The sequence below is a fragment of the Bombina bombina genome, chromosome 6 (assembly GCF_027579735.1).
Source record: "Bombina bombina isolate aBomBom1 chromosome 6, aBomBom1.pri, whole genome shotgun sequence".
NCBI lineage: Eukaryota > Metazoa > Chordata > Amphibia > Anura > Bombinatoridae > Bombina > Bombina bombina.
In genome coordinates, this window is record NC_069504.1 from 881064522 (window position 1) to 881077399 (window position 12878).

The window sequence follows — 12878 nt, forward strand, 5'->3', positions numbered from 1 at the left end:
TGTCGTCCCAGAAGGAAGCCTCTTCTAAAGATGATGCACAAGAAAGCCCACAAACAGTTTGCTAAAGACAAGCAGACTAAGAACATGGATTACTTGAACCATGTCCTGTGATCCGATGAGACCAAGATAAACTTTTTTATTTTAGATGGTGTCAAGCGTGTGTGGCGGCAACCAGGTGAGGAGTACAAAGACAAGTGTGTCTTGCCTACAGTCAAGCATTATGGTGAGAGTGTCATGGTCTGGGCCTGCATAATTGCTGCCAACACTAGGGAGCTACAGTTCATTGAGGGAACCATGAATACCAACATGTACTGTGACATACTGAAGCAGAGCATGATCCCCTCCCTTCGGAGACTGGGCCACAGGGCAGTATTCCAACATGATAACGACCCCAAACACACCTCCAAGATGACCACTGCCTTGCTAAAGAAGCTGAGGGTAAAGGTGATGGACTGGCCAAGCATGTCTCCAGACCTACACCCTTTTGAGCATCTGTTGGGCATCCTCAAATGGAAGGTGGGGGAGCGTAAGGTCTCTAACATCCACCAGCTCCCTGATGTCGTCATGGAGGAGTGGAAGAGGACTCCAGTGGCAACCTGTGAAGCTCTGGTGAGCTTCATGCCCAAGAGGGTTAAAGGGACAGTATACACTCATTTTCATATAACTGCATGTAATAGACACTACTATAAAGAATAAAATGCACAGATACTGATCTAAAAATCAAGTATAAAACTGTTTAAAAACTTACTTAGAAGCTTTCAGTTTAGCTCTGCTGAAAAGGTAGCTGGAAAGCCCACTGCAAGTGGGAAATAAGACACTCCCCCCATCCCCCTTCTTTTGCATATGAAAAGACCCTTTATACAAGCAGAAGCAAGCTGGAGAAGGTAGCTGACGGTATTCTCATAAAACTTTGGGGCTTGGTTAGGAGTCTGAAAATCAGAGCAATGTTATTTAAAAATAAGCAAAACTATAAAAAAATAAAAAATCTGCACCCTGGAGCATTTTGGGATCCCTCAGATGTTCCGTACAGCTGTTGCGGCCCTTTACACCTCTCCGACGGCTGTGGTCAAAGGTCTGGGCTTTTGTTCCCCTAAAATTACCATCAGTAACGGGACCAGACAGGGGTGTCCCCTGTCCCCACTCCTTTTTGCGTTGGTGATGGAACCGCTAGCGGAGGCAATCAGAGAAAACCCCAGGGTTCAGGGTCTTCAGATTCATGATACCCTCCAGAAGTTAGCGCTCTTCGCTGACGACCTCACTCTTTTCCTAACGAACCCGTTAGAGTCGCTACCTCCCCTCCTGGAGACTATTGACACCTTTAGCAGAATATCGAATTACAAGATTAACGTTTCTAAAACAGAGGCCTACATGATACACGTCGGGCAGGCAGAACAGAGATGTCTTAGACGATCTTATTCGTTCAAGTTGTCAATAGTCGGGATCAGACACTTGGGGGTCTTCCTGTCCCATGTAAAAGACATAGTGATACCGGAAAATTATGCTACTCTGCTAAAGGGGGTTGAGACCAGGTTGAAATCTAAGAAATACGAGGAAATATCATGGATGGGCAGAATTGCTGCACTAAAAATGATGATCCTCCCCAAGTTAACCTACATCATGCGGTGTATCCCCATCCCAGTGCCGGAGCGGATCCTGCGTGGCTTCCAAGCATCATTCAATTCCTATGTTTGGGATACTAAGCGGCCAAGAGTGGCGGCGGCCACACTTCAGGCACCGGTAGCCTGAGGTGGACTGGGCCTACCCAGCGTCCAACTATACTATCAGGCGGCTATGATCTCTCATGTTTCAGCGTGGGGACCAGCCCTACCCCCCACCAAATGGAGGGAGCTAGAACAGGCTTCCCTACCAGCATACACTGATCTCTCAGACCTGCTCTGGGTTCCCCAGCACTTAGCTTCGCGAATACCTGTCTCTAACCAACTCATCAAAAGTTGTCAAACAGCCTGGTTCCAACTGAGACACAACCAATTGATAGCTCCGCACCCATCCCCCATTCACCCGGTCACGTCACTCTTACAGGGGCTGCCTAATGTCCGGCTTACCCCCTGGAAGACTCTTGGGATTATTTCTTTAAGTGACTTCTACTTAAATGAGAATCTTCTCCCAAGCCAAGATATGATAGCCAGGTTTGGCATCCCTCGTCACATGGAATTTGATCTTATGAGACTTAGATCCCTTATGAAAGCCTGGGGATTCCTGACCGATAAGATCAGGGCCCCCACCATCTGGGAGATCAGATGGAAAGCAAACCTGCAACTATACAAGCCCCTTACCGCTCACTACAAATCCCTTTTAGGGCCTCCCACCCTTATAAAGACAAGACATATGACCTCCTGGGAAACTGATTTAAGACTGACCTATACGTCCCTAGACTGGTCCAGGGCGATACAGTTGACTAAATCTGCACTCCACTGTGTCACAATGTACGAACTTTACTTTAAGATCATTACCAGATGGCACTTAGTGCCGACCAAGCTTCGGAATCTGTACCCTGGACACTCACCCCTATGTTGGAGAGAATGTGGCGAGATTGGCACCCCGCTCCATGTGTGGTGGTCATGTGACAGACTCCGACCACTTTGGTCTAAGACTTCTGCGACCTGTGCGGCCCTAGAACTCCCGACGCCAGATACCCCGGGCCTAGCCCTCCTACATATTGGGGTAAAAAAGATACCGAAACACAAGAGATACTTGTTAGTTTACCTGTTCACATCTGTCAAAATGTTAATAGCCAGGAACTGGAAGAAACAGCAGCCCCAGATGACAGGCTGTGGTTGACTACCTGCACTACATTAAATCTATGGAAGACTGTGTCTTTCGGATGAAAAGCCAACCAGATATCTTCAGCCAAATCTGGGAGCCCTGGGAGACTCACCTTAAACTGACTCCATAACCGCTCCTCCCCCTGAACGCTGATGACCTTCCCCTTATACCTAATTGTGTGTACTTCCGCTTCTATCTATGTAAAAAGATAAATGTGTTGTTATATGGTTTCTGCAATCTATTAATCAATAAAAATCTATTTATTTTATAAAAAAAACCAAAAAACTTTATGGGCTATATAAATAGATCATCTACAAAACATTTATGCAAAGAAAAAATGAGTGTATAATGTCCCTTTAAGGCAGTGCTGGAAAATAATGGTGGCCACGCAAAATATTAACACTTTGGGCCCAATTTGGACATTTCCACTTAGGGGTGTACTCACTTTTGTTTCCAACGGTTTAGACATTAATGGCTGTGTGTTGAGTTATTTTGAGGAGACAGCAAATTGACACTGTTATACAGGCTGTACACTCACTACTTAACATTGTAGCAAAGTGTAATTTCTTCAGTGTTGTCACATGAAAAGATATAATAAAATATTTACAAAAATGTGAGGGGTGTACCCTCTTTTGTGAGATACTGTATGTAGAAATATGTATTTATGAGTAAGTAGAACATATTCTGCTATGTGAAGAACATTGGAATGTAAAATATTCATATTTTCATGTTGGGTTAGCGAACATGAGAATAAACCATGTTTGCATGATATTCTAAGTTTAGCTTTTTGTACACATCAGGTTAGCGTGAGAGCGATAACATTTTACTTTCAACTCATAATATGAGCGCAACCTGGCACATGCAAAAAGTTTACTTCTAACGCAATTAGGCCTAGATTTGGAGTTTGGCGGTAAAAGGGCTGTTAACGCTCCGCGGGCTTTTTTCTGGCCGCACCATAAAATTAACTCTGGTATCGAGAGTTCAAACAAATGCTGCGTTAGGCTCCAAAAAAGGAGCGTAGAGCATTTTTACCGCAAATGCAACTCTCGATACCAGCGGTGCTTACGGACGCGGCCAGCCTCAAAAACGTGCTCGTGCACGATTCCCCCATAGGAAACAATGGGACTGTTTGAGCTGAAAAAAAACCTAACACCTGCAAAAAAGCAGCGTTCAGCTCCTAACGCAGCCCCATTGTTTCCTATGGGGAAACACTTCCTACGTCTGCACCTAACACTCTAACATGTACCCCGAGTCTAAACACCCCTAGCCTTACACTTATTAACCCCTAATCTGCCGCCCCCGCTATCGCTGACCCCTGCATTATATTATTAACCCCTAATCTTCCGCTCCGTAAACCGCCGCAACCTACGTTATCCCTATGTACCCCTAATCTGCTGCCCTAACATCGCCGACCCCTATATTATATTTATTAACCCCTAATCTGCCCCCCTCAACGTTGCCGACACCTGCCTACACTTATTAACCCCTAATCTGCCGAGCGGACCTGAGCGCTACTATAATAAAGTTATTAACCCCTAATCCGCCTCACTAACCCTATCATAAATAGTATTAACCCCTAATCTGCCCTCCCTAACATCGCCGACACCTACCTTCAATTATTAACCCCTAATCTTCCGAGCGGAGCTCACCGCTATTCTAATAAATGTATTAACCCCTAACGCTAAGTCTAACCCTAACACTAACACCCCCATAACTTAAATATAATTTATATCTAACGAAATTAATTAACTCTTGTTAAATAAATGATTCCTATTTAAAGCTAAATACTTACCTGTAAAATAAATCCTAATATAGCTACAATATAAATTATAATTACATTGTAGCTATTTTAGGATTAATATTTATTTTACAGGCAACTTTGTAATTATTTTAACCAGGTACAATAGCTATTAAATAGTTAAGAACTATTTAATAGTTACCTAGTTAAAATAATAACAAAATTACCTGTAAAATAAATCCTAACCTAAGTTATAATTAAACCTAACACTACCCTATCAATAAATTAATTAAATAAACTACCTACAATTACCTACAATTAACCTAACACTACACTATCAATAAATTAATTAAACACAATTCCTACAAATAAATACAATTAAATAAACTAGCTAAAGTACAAAAAATAAAAAAGAACTAAGTTACAAAAAATAAAAAAATATTTACAAACATAAGAAAAATATTACAACAATTTTAAACTAATTACACCTACTCTAAGCCCCCTAATAAAATAACAAAGCCCCCCAAAATAAAAAATTCCCTACCCTATTCTAAATTAAAAAAGTTACAAGCTCTTTTACCTTACCAGCCCTGAACAGGGCCCTTTGCGGGGCATGCCCCAAGAATTTCAGCTCTTTTGCCTGTAAAAGAATAAATACAATACCCCCCCCCCAACATTACAACCCACCACCCACATACCCCTAATCTAACCCAAACCCCCCTTAAATAAACCTAACACTAAGCCCCTGAAGATCTTCCTACCTTGTCTTCACCATACCAGGTTCACCGATCCGTCCTGGCTCCAACATCTTCATCCAACCCAAGTGGGGGTTGGCGATCCATCATCCGGTGCTGAAGAGGTCCAGAAGAGGCTCCAAAGTCTTCCTCCTATCCGGCAAGAAGAGGACATCCGGACCGGCAAACATCTTCTCCAAGCGGCATCTTCGATCTTCTTCCATCCGGTGCGGAGCGGGTCCATCTTGAAGCAGGCGACGCGGATCCATCCTCTTCTTCCGTTGTCTCCCGACTAATGACGGTTCCTTTAAGGGACGTCATCCAAGATGGCGTCCCTCGAATTCCGATTGGCTGATAGGATTCTATCAGCCAATCGGAATTAAGGTAGGAATTTTCTGATTGGCTGATGGAATCAGCCAATCAGAATCAAGTTCAATCCGATTGGCTGATCCAATCAGCCAATCAGATTGAGCTCGCATTCTATTGGCTGTTCCGATCAGCCAATAGAATGCGAGCTCAATCTGATTGGCTGATTGGATCAGCCAATCGGATTGAACTTGATTCTGATTGGCTGATTCCATCAGCCAATCAGAAAATTCCTACCTTAATTCCGATTGGCTGATAGAATCCTATCAGCCAATCGGAATTCGAGGGACGCCATCTTGGATGACGTCCCTTAAAGGAACCGTCATTAGTCGGGAGACAATGGAAGAAGAGGATGGATCCGCGTCGCCTGCTTCAAGATGGACCCGCTCCGCACCGGATGGAAGAAGATCGAAGATGCCGCTTGGAGAAGATGTTTGCCGGTCCGGATGTCCTCTTCTTGCCGGATAGGAGGAAGACTTTGGAGCCTCTTCTGGACCTCTTCAGCACCGGATGATGGATCGCCAACCCCCGCTTGGGTTGGATGAAGATGTTGGAGCCAGGACGGATCGGTGAACCTGGTATGGTGAAGACAAGGTAGGAAGATCTTCAGGGGCTTAGTGTTAGGTTTATTTAAGGGGGGTTTGGGTTAGATTAGGGGTATGTGGGTGGTGGGTTGTAATGTTGGGGGGGGGGTATTGTATTTATTCTTTTACAGGCAAAAGAGCTGAAATTCTTGGGGCATGCCCCGCAAAGGGCCCTGTTCAGGGCTGGTAAGGTAAAAGAGCTTGTAACTTTTTTAATTTAGAATAGGGTAGGGAATTTTTTATTTTGGGGGGCTTTGTTATTTTATTAGGGGGCTTAGAGTAGGTGTAATTAGTTTAAAATTGTTGTAATATTTTTCTTATGTTTGTAAATATTTTTTTATTTTTTGTAACTTAGTTCTTTTTTATTTTTTGTACTTTAGCTAGTTTATTTAATTGTATTTATTTGTAGCAATTGTGTTTAATTAATGTATTGATAGTGTAGTGTTAGGTTAATTGTAGGTAATTGTAGGTAGTTTATTTAATTATTTTATTGATAGGGTAGTGTTAGGTTTAATTATATCTTAGGTTAGGATTTATTTTACAGGTAAATTTGTTATTATTTTAACTAGGTAGCTATTAAATAGTTCTTAACTATTTAATAGCTATTGTACCTAGTTAAAATAAATACCAAGTTGCCTGTAAAATAAATATTAATCCTAAAATAGCTATAATATAATTATAATTTATATTGTAGCTATATTAGGATTTATTTTACAGGTAAGTATTTAGCTTTAAATAGGAATCATTTATTTAATAAGAGTTAATTAATTTCGTTAGATGTAAATTATATTTAAGTTAGGGGGGTGTTAGTGTTAGGGTTAGACTTAGCTTTAGGGGTTAATCAATTTATTAGAATAGCGGTGAGCTCCGGTCGTCAGATTAGGGGTTAATAATTGAAGGTAGGTGTCGGCGATGTTAGGGAGGGCAGATTAGGGGTTAATACTATTTATGATAGGGTTAGTGAGGCGGGTTAGGGGTTAATAACTTTATTATAGTAGCGCTCAGGTCCGCTCGGCAGATTAGGGGTTAATAAGTGTAGGCAGGTGTCGGCGACGTTGAGGGGGGCAGATTAGGGGTTAATAAATATAATATAGGGGTCGGCGGTGTTAGGGACAGCAGATTAGGGGTACATAAGGATAACGTAGGTGGCGGCGCTTTGCGGTCGGAAGATTAGGGGTTAATTATTTTAAGTAGCTGGCGGCGACGTTGTGGGGGGCAGGTTAGGGGTTAATAAATGTAATACAGGGGTCGGCGGGGTTAGGGGCAGCAGATTAGGGGTACATAAGTATAACGTAGGTGGCGGTCGGCAGATTAGGGGTTAAAAATTTTAATCGAGTGGCGGCGATGTGGGGGGACCTCGGTTTAGGGGTACATAGGTAGTTTATGGGTGTTAGTGTACTTTAGGGTACAGTAGTTAAGAGCTTTATGAACCGGCGTTAGCCAGAAAGCTCTTAACTACTGCTATTTTCAGGCGGCTGGAATTTTGTCGTTAGAGCTCTAACGCTCACTTCAGAAACGACTCTAAATACCGGCGTTAGAAAGATCCCATTGAAAAGATAGGATACGCAAATGGCGTAGGGGGATCTGCGGTATGGAAAAGTCGCGGCTGAAAAGTGAGCGTTAGACCCTTTAATCACTGACTCCAAATACCAGCGGGCGGCCAAAACCAGCGTTAGGAGCCTCTAACGCTGGTTTTGACGGCTACCGCCGAACTCCAAATCTAGGCCTTAGCGTTCAAGAAAAAACGCTAAATAGCGCTCCACTCGTAATCTGGCCCTATACGTTTGTAAAACCTGGGCAGTGTTTTCTTATTATTATTTATGGCTGGCAGCAAAAATAATACAGTGATTTTACGCTCCTTAAAATTAAACTTTCATGAGTCAGAAAGAACATGCAATTTAAAATAACTTTCCAATTTATTTCTATTTTCTCATTTGCTTTGTTCTCTTGGTATCCTTTGTTGAAAAGCATACCTAGGTAGACTCAGCATCAGCAATGGGAGCTAGCTGCTCATTCGTTGCGGCACATATATTTCTCCTGTCATTGGCTCTTCAGATGTGTTCAGCTAGTTCCCTGTGGTACATTGCTGCTACTTCAACAAAGGATACAAAGAGACGGTAGCAAATTTGATAACAGAAGTAAATTGAAAAGCTGTTTAAAATTGTATGCTCTGTCTGAATCACAAAAGAAAAAAAAAATGTGTTTCATGTCTCTTTAAGGATAATTCCTGTATCCCTGACAGGTCACAAAGCAGTCAAGGAGACTCTGTAACACAACATTGTTTGCTTGTCTGTATATTTATCTCTCCCAATCTACTATCGTATTTTATCTATGTCTATCTATCCACAAGCTTTGTTCTTCCTGTCGTACAAAAAATCTACTTCCTACTAGAATTATTTATCTTCTACTGTTTTCACCCAAAATCTCCTCTTTCTGATTGTAGGTAATTTATTCAAGGCTGTTCTGCAAATAAAATGTCAGATTTTTTCCACACAATAACACATTATACCTTCAGTTTGCTCAGTTAACTACAATGACCTATTGTTTTTTAATACACAGCTTTATTAATGGGTTATTGCCCCTGTTTTCTAATACCCCTCTGTAATGCATCTACTGCCTTCTCTTTTATTGTCTCCTAATAAAAGATAAGCTCTACAGTGAATATAAAATTATTTCTAATAACTTTATTTTATACAGTGCATGCTTTCTTTTTCCCAGAATCCTCTATTTTGACCCCTCTCTCATGCCTTCCCATTTGATTTTGTCCCTGTTAATCTCTTCTTTTAACCCTTTGGCAACCAATGGTTTAATATTCATTTTTATTATTATTATATTATTGTTTACTATTTGCTTTATCTCTTTTCCTTGTTATTTAATCATATCTAGTGTAATTGTCCATTCTTCAAATATATCTTTTGTTTCCAATACTTTTATTTGCTACCTATCTAACCTCCATGTTATTATCTCTGCATCTGTCACACCTTTTATATCCTCCAACTCAACTTTCATTCGCTCCCTGTATATCTGTCACACCTTATATATTGTATTTCTTTCTCTCACTATCTCTTACTCTCTCTCCCTCTCTCTCTGCTTTCACTCTCACTGAGCACAGAACAACAACTTTCTGTCTATTGCACTTGTCCTCTACCTGTTCAGTCTCTTTATATATATATATCAGTCCCCACTGGTCTGTTCTGGGGAAGGCCAGGAGGTGGAAGCGTGGGGTATATAAGGAGGTGGGGAAAATGCCAGCTGCAGTGACAAACTCCTCCACAGTCAGCATGGGTCAGCTCAAAGGAGAGAATACAGAAGAACAGAATGGGACAGAGTTAAAGCCAGCAATGCCAGAGATGGAGGAGAGGAAAGAAAAGAGAGGAGAAAGTATGGCTGAAAGCGAAATGACAGAAAGTGAGGCGTTTTCCTACATCCCCAAAGAAAAGGAGGAACAGAATGCCATGATTAGAGTGGGCAAGAGGATACTAAGGGCTTTTAAACGTAAGTGTACATGTACCTGGCAGTAAGGGGCAGCTATTACTGGCACACAGCTGAATTATTCTATAAAGTAAATCATTTAATCATTTTCACAATGTTGTTTAATTTATATCAAACCCTTAGAAATGATTAGAGAGGGTTATAATGCATTGCTACGTAATCGGAGTTAAAAGGTTAAATTATATCTATTATAGCTGGAAATACATTATAACTGGCAGTTGAGGGTTTAAATTGTGTTTGGTATAGTTGCGAATACTATATAACTGTCATTCAAGGAATTACATGATATTTAGTATAACTGAGAATACTTTATTATGGCATTTAAGGAGTTAAATTATATTGAGCTTTTTTTACATTATAATTGACAGTCAATGGGTTAAACTATATTTTGTAATTAATATTATATTTTGTAAAATTGTGAATACTTTATGATTGTCACTCAATGGGTTACATTATATTTAGTATAACTGAGAATACTGTATAATTGTGAAATGTATAATTGGGCAGTCAAGGAGCTAAATTATATTTAGTATGTTTGGGAACACTTTAAAATTGATGGTCAAGAGGTTAAATTATATTTTGTATAGTTGTAAATATTGTGTAACTGTCAGTTGAGGGGTTAAATTATATTTAGTATGTATGAGAATTCTTTAGAACCTGTGAGAGGGGTTAACTTGTATTTTGTATATTTGGCAATACATTATAATTATATTTAGTATAGCTGTTAATACTTTATAGTTTCCCTTTAAAGGGACAATCTACACCAGTATTTGTATTGTTTTAAAAGATAGATAATCCCATTCGCCAGTTTTCTATAACCAACACAGTTATATTAAAGGGACATGAAACCCAAATTATTTCTTTCATGATTTAGAAAGAGCATGTAATTTTAAATAACTTTATAATTTACGTTTATTATCTAATTTGCTTCATTCTTTTGATATCCTTTGCTGAAAATCATATATAGCTAGGCTCAGTAGCTTTTGATTGGTGGCTGCACATAGATGCCTCATGTGATTGGCTCATCCATGTGCATTGCTATTTCTTCAACAAAGGATATCTAAAGAATGAAGCAAACTAGATAATAGAAGTAAATTGGGATGTTGTTTAAAACTGAATTCTCTACCTGAATCATGATAGAAACATGTTGGGTTTAGTGTCCCTTTAATATACTTTTTACCTCTGTGATTACCTTAAATCTCAGCATCTTCTGGCAGCCCCCTGATCATATGACTTTTTTTATTTATTATCTATTGACTTGCATTTTAGCCAATTAGTGCTGTGTTGTACTAACCCTTAAATAACTCGCCAAGCGTGAGCACCATGTTATCTATATGGCCAACATGAACTAGCACTCCCCTGTTGTGAAAAGCAAATACAAAATCATTCAGATAAGAGGTGGCCTTCAAGGGCTTAGAAATTAGCATATGAACCTATTAAGGTTTAGCTTTCAACTAAGAATACCAAGAGAACAAAGGACATTTGATGATAAAAGTAAATTGGAAAGTCGTTTACAATTACATGCCCTATCTGCATAATGAAAGTTTAATTTTAACTAGACTGTCCCTTTAACCATGATTTCAAAATACACTAAATATCTAGCACAATTGGCAGGAGCTGCACCTCAAGTAAATGTGAATATGTTAAAGAGCTTGCTGCTAACATTGCATTCTAGGCAAACTTATATTAAAGGGACAGTCTAGTCAAAATTAAACTTTCATGATTCAGATAGGGCATGTCATTTTAAACAGCTTTCCAATTTACTTCTATTATCTAATTTGCTCAATTCTTTAGATATCCTATGTTGAAGAAATAGCAATGCACATGTGTGAGCCAATCACACGAGGCCTCTATGTGCAGCAACCAATAAGCAGCTACTGAGCATATCTAGATATGCTTTTCAGCAAGTGATATCAAGCGAATGAAGCAAATTAGATAATAGAAGTAAATTAGAAACTTGTTTAAAATGGCATGCTCTTTCTAAATCACAAAAGAAAAAATGTGGGTTTCATGTCCCTTTAAGCACAGAAAGTTATTTTAAAAGGATTTCTTTTTTAACATAGATGTTTTCCCAAGGAGAAAATGTCACTTTCTCCTGTGTTAGCATATGAAGCTGATTCACTAAGATTTGAACACATTAGTGATTAGAATAACACAAATATCAAATGAAATACATACAAACACATAGCTGCGTCTTTTTATGAGATGATAACCTCCTGAGAACAAGCTAAACAACAGTATTCGGTTAGTAAGTTGTGTCTCTCTGTGTCTCTCTGGGCTGGATTTATTAAAAATCTGAAACTTTCTAGCAAGGCAAATCTTTTAAATTATTATTCTATGTAGCTTATTGACTCAAATGTGACCGCTTACACTTTAGTGAATCAGTTCAGTGAGTTAGAACAGGATTTAAGAATATTTTAGTGAATATAGTGAATGCGGTTAAAAAACTTACCCTAGCGAATCAGCATAAATGGATAAAAACAGGATTTAGAGATATTTTTGTTACTGATGAGTCTATCTAGTGAGTGCTGCTTAGAATATATTTGTTTAACTTATCTTGCTGATGGGGAGATATAGAGAACTATATATTAAGGAACTGAGGGCCACATAAAACCAGTTACAATGTCACATCAGGGCCCCTGAGCCTTAGGTTGGACAAGCTTCTTTTAGGATGCTGCTTGTTAGTTATTATAGCTAGTGATGATTATTATGTAACACAGCATAATTATTTAGTGCATGATATTCTTTAACACCTTATAGATACTTAGAATTATACAAGCAGCACACTCATTATCAGTATATAGATCTTTACAAACAAAATGCACTATGGACATTGGAATTTGTCAGAAAATAAATATCTAATGCAATGTATTTAACCGAGGTTCTAATATGACATTAGGTGTTAGCCATTTATATTATTCTTTCCTTTTACTCAGCCGTTTGTCGCGTTTTACGAAGATGTCTTCTGAAGTTTGGTGAGGATTGGATCTTTCTGTTCTTATTGGGGATCAGCATGGCAACCATAAGCTTTGGATTGGATGTCACCATTGCAAAGTTACAGAGATGTAAGTTTACTCTTCCCATATAGGGACTCTTAAACTTCTTGCATTTTAACCTACCTACAATTGCCTTTATTCCCATGTATTTATACCTATTTGTCTATATCTTTCATACATATAT

General features: G+C 39.4%; 1 protein-coding gene across 4 annotated transcripts in view; it reads left to right on the forward strand.

Annotated features, from left to right (window-relative positions):
• The window catches only part of LOC128663841 (chloride channel protein ClC-Kb), a 437573-nt gene that overhangs the window by 300661 nt on the left and 124034 nt on the right, over positions 1 to 12878 (forward strand). For 2 of the 4 annotated variants that reach the window (XM_053718371.1, XM_053718372.1), the window contains exon 3: positions 12635 to 12763. In XM_053718371.1, coding sequence (XP_053574346.1) covers positions 12635 to 12763 — 129 coding nt within the window. Of the gene's footprint in view, positions 1 to 9134; positions 9702 to 12634; positions 12764 to 12878 lie in introns of those variants that run through there. The other 2 variants (XM_053718370.1, XM_053718369.1) reach the window with 2 other exon arrangements.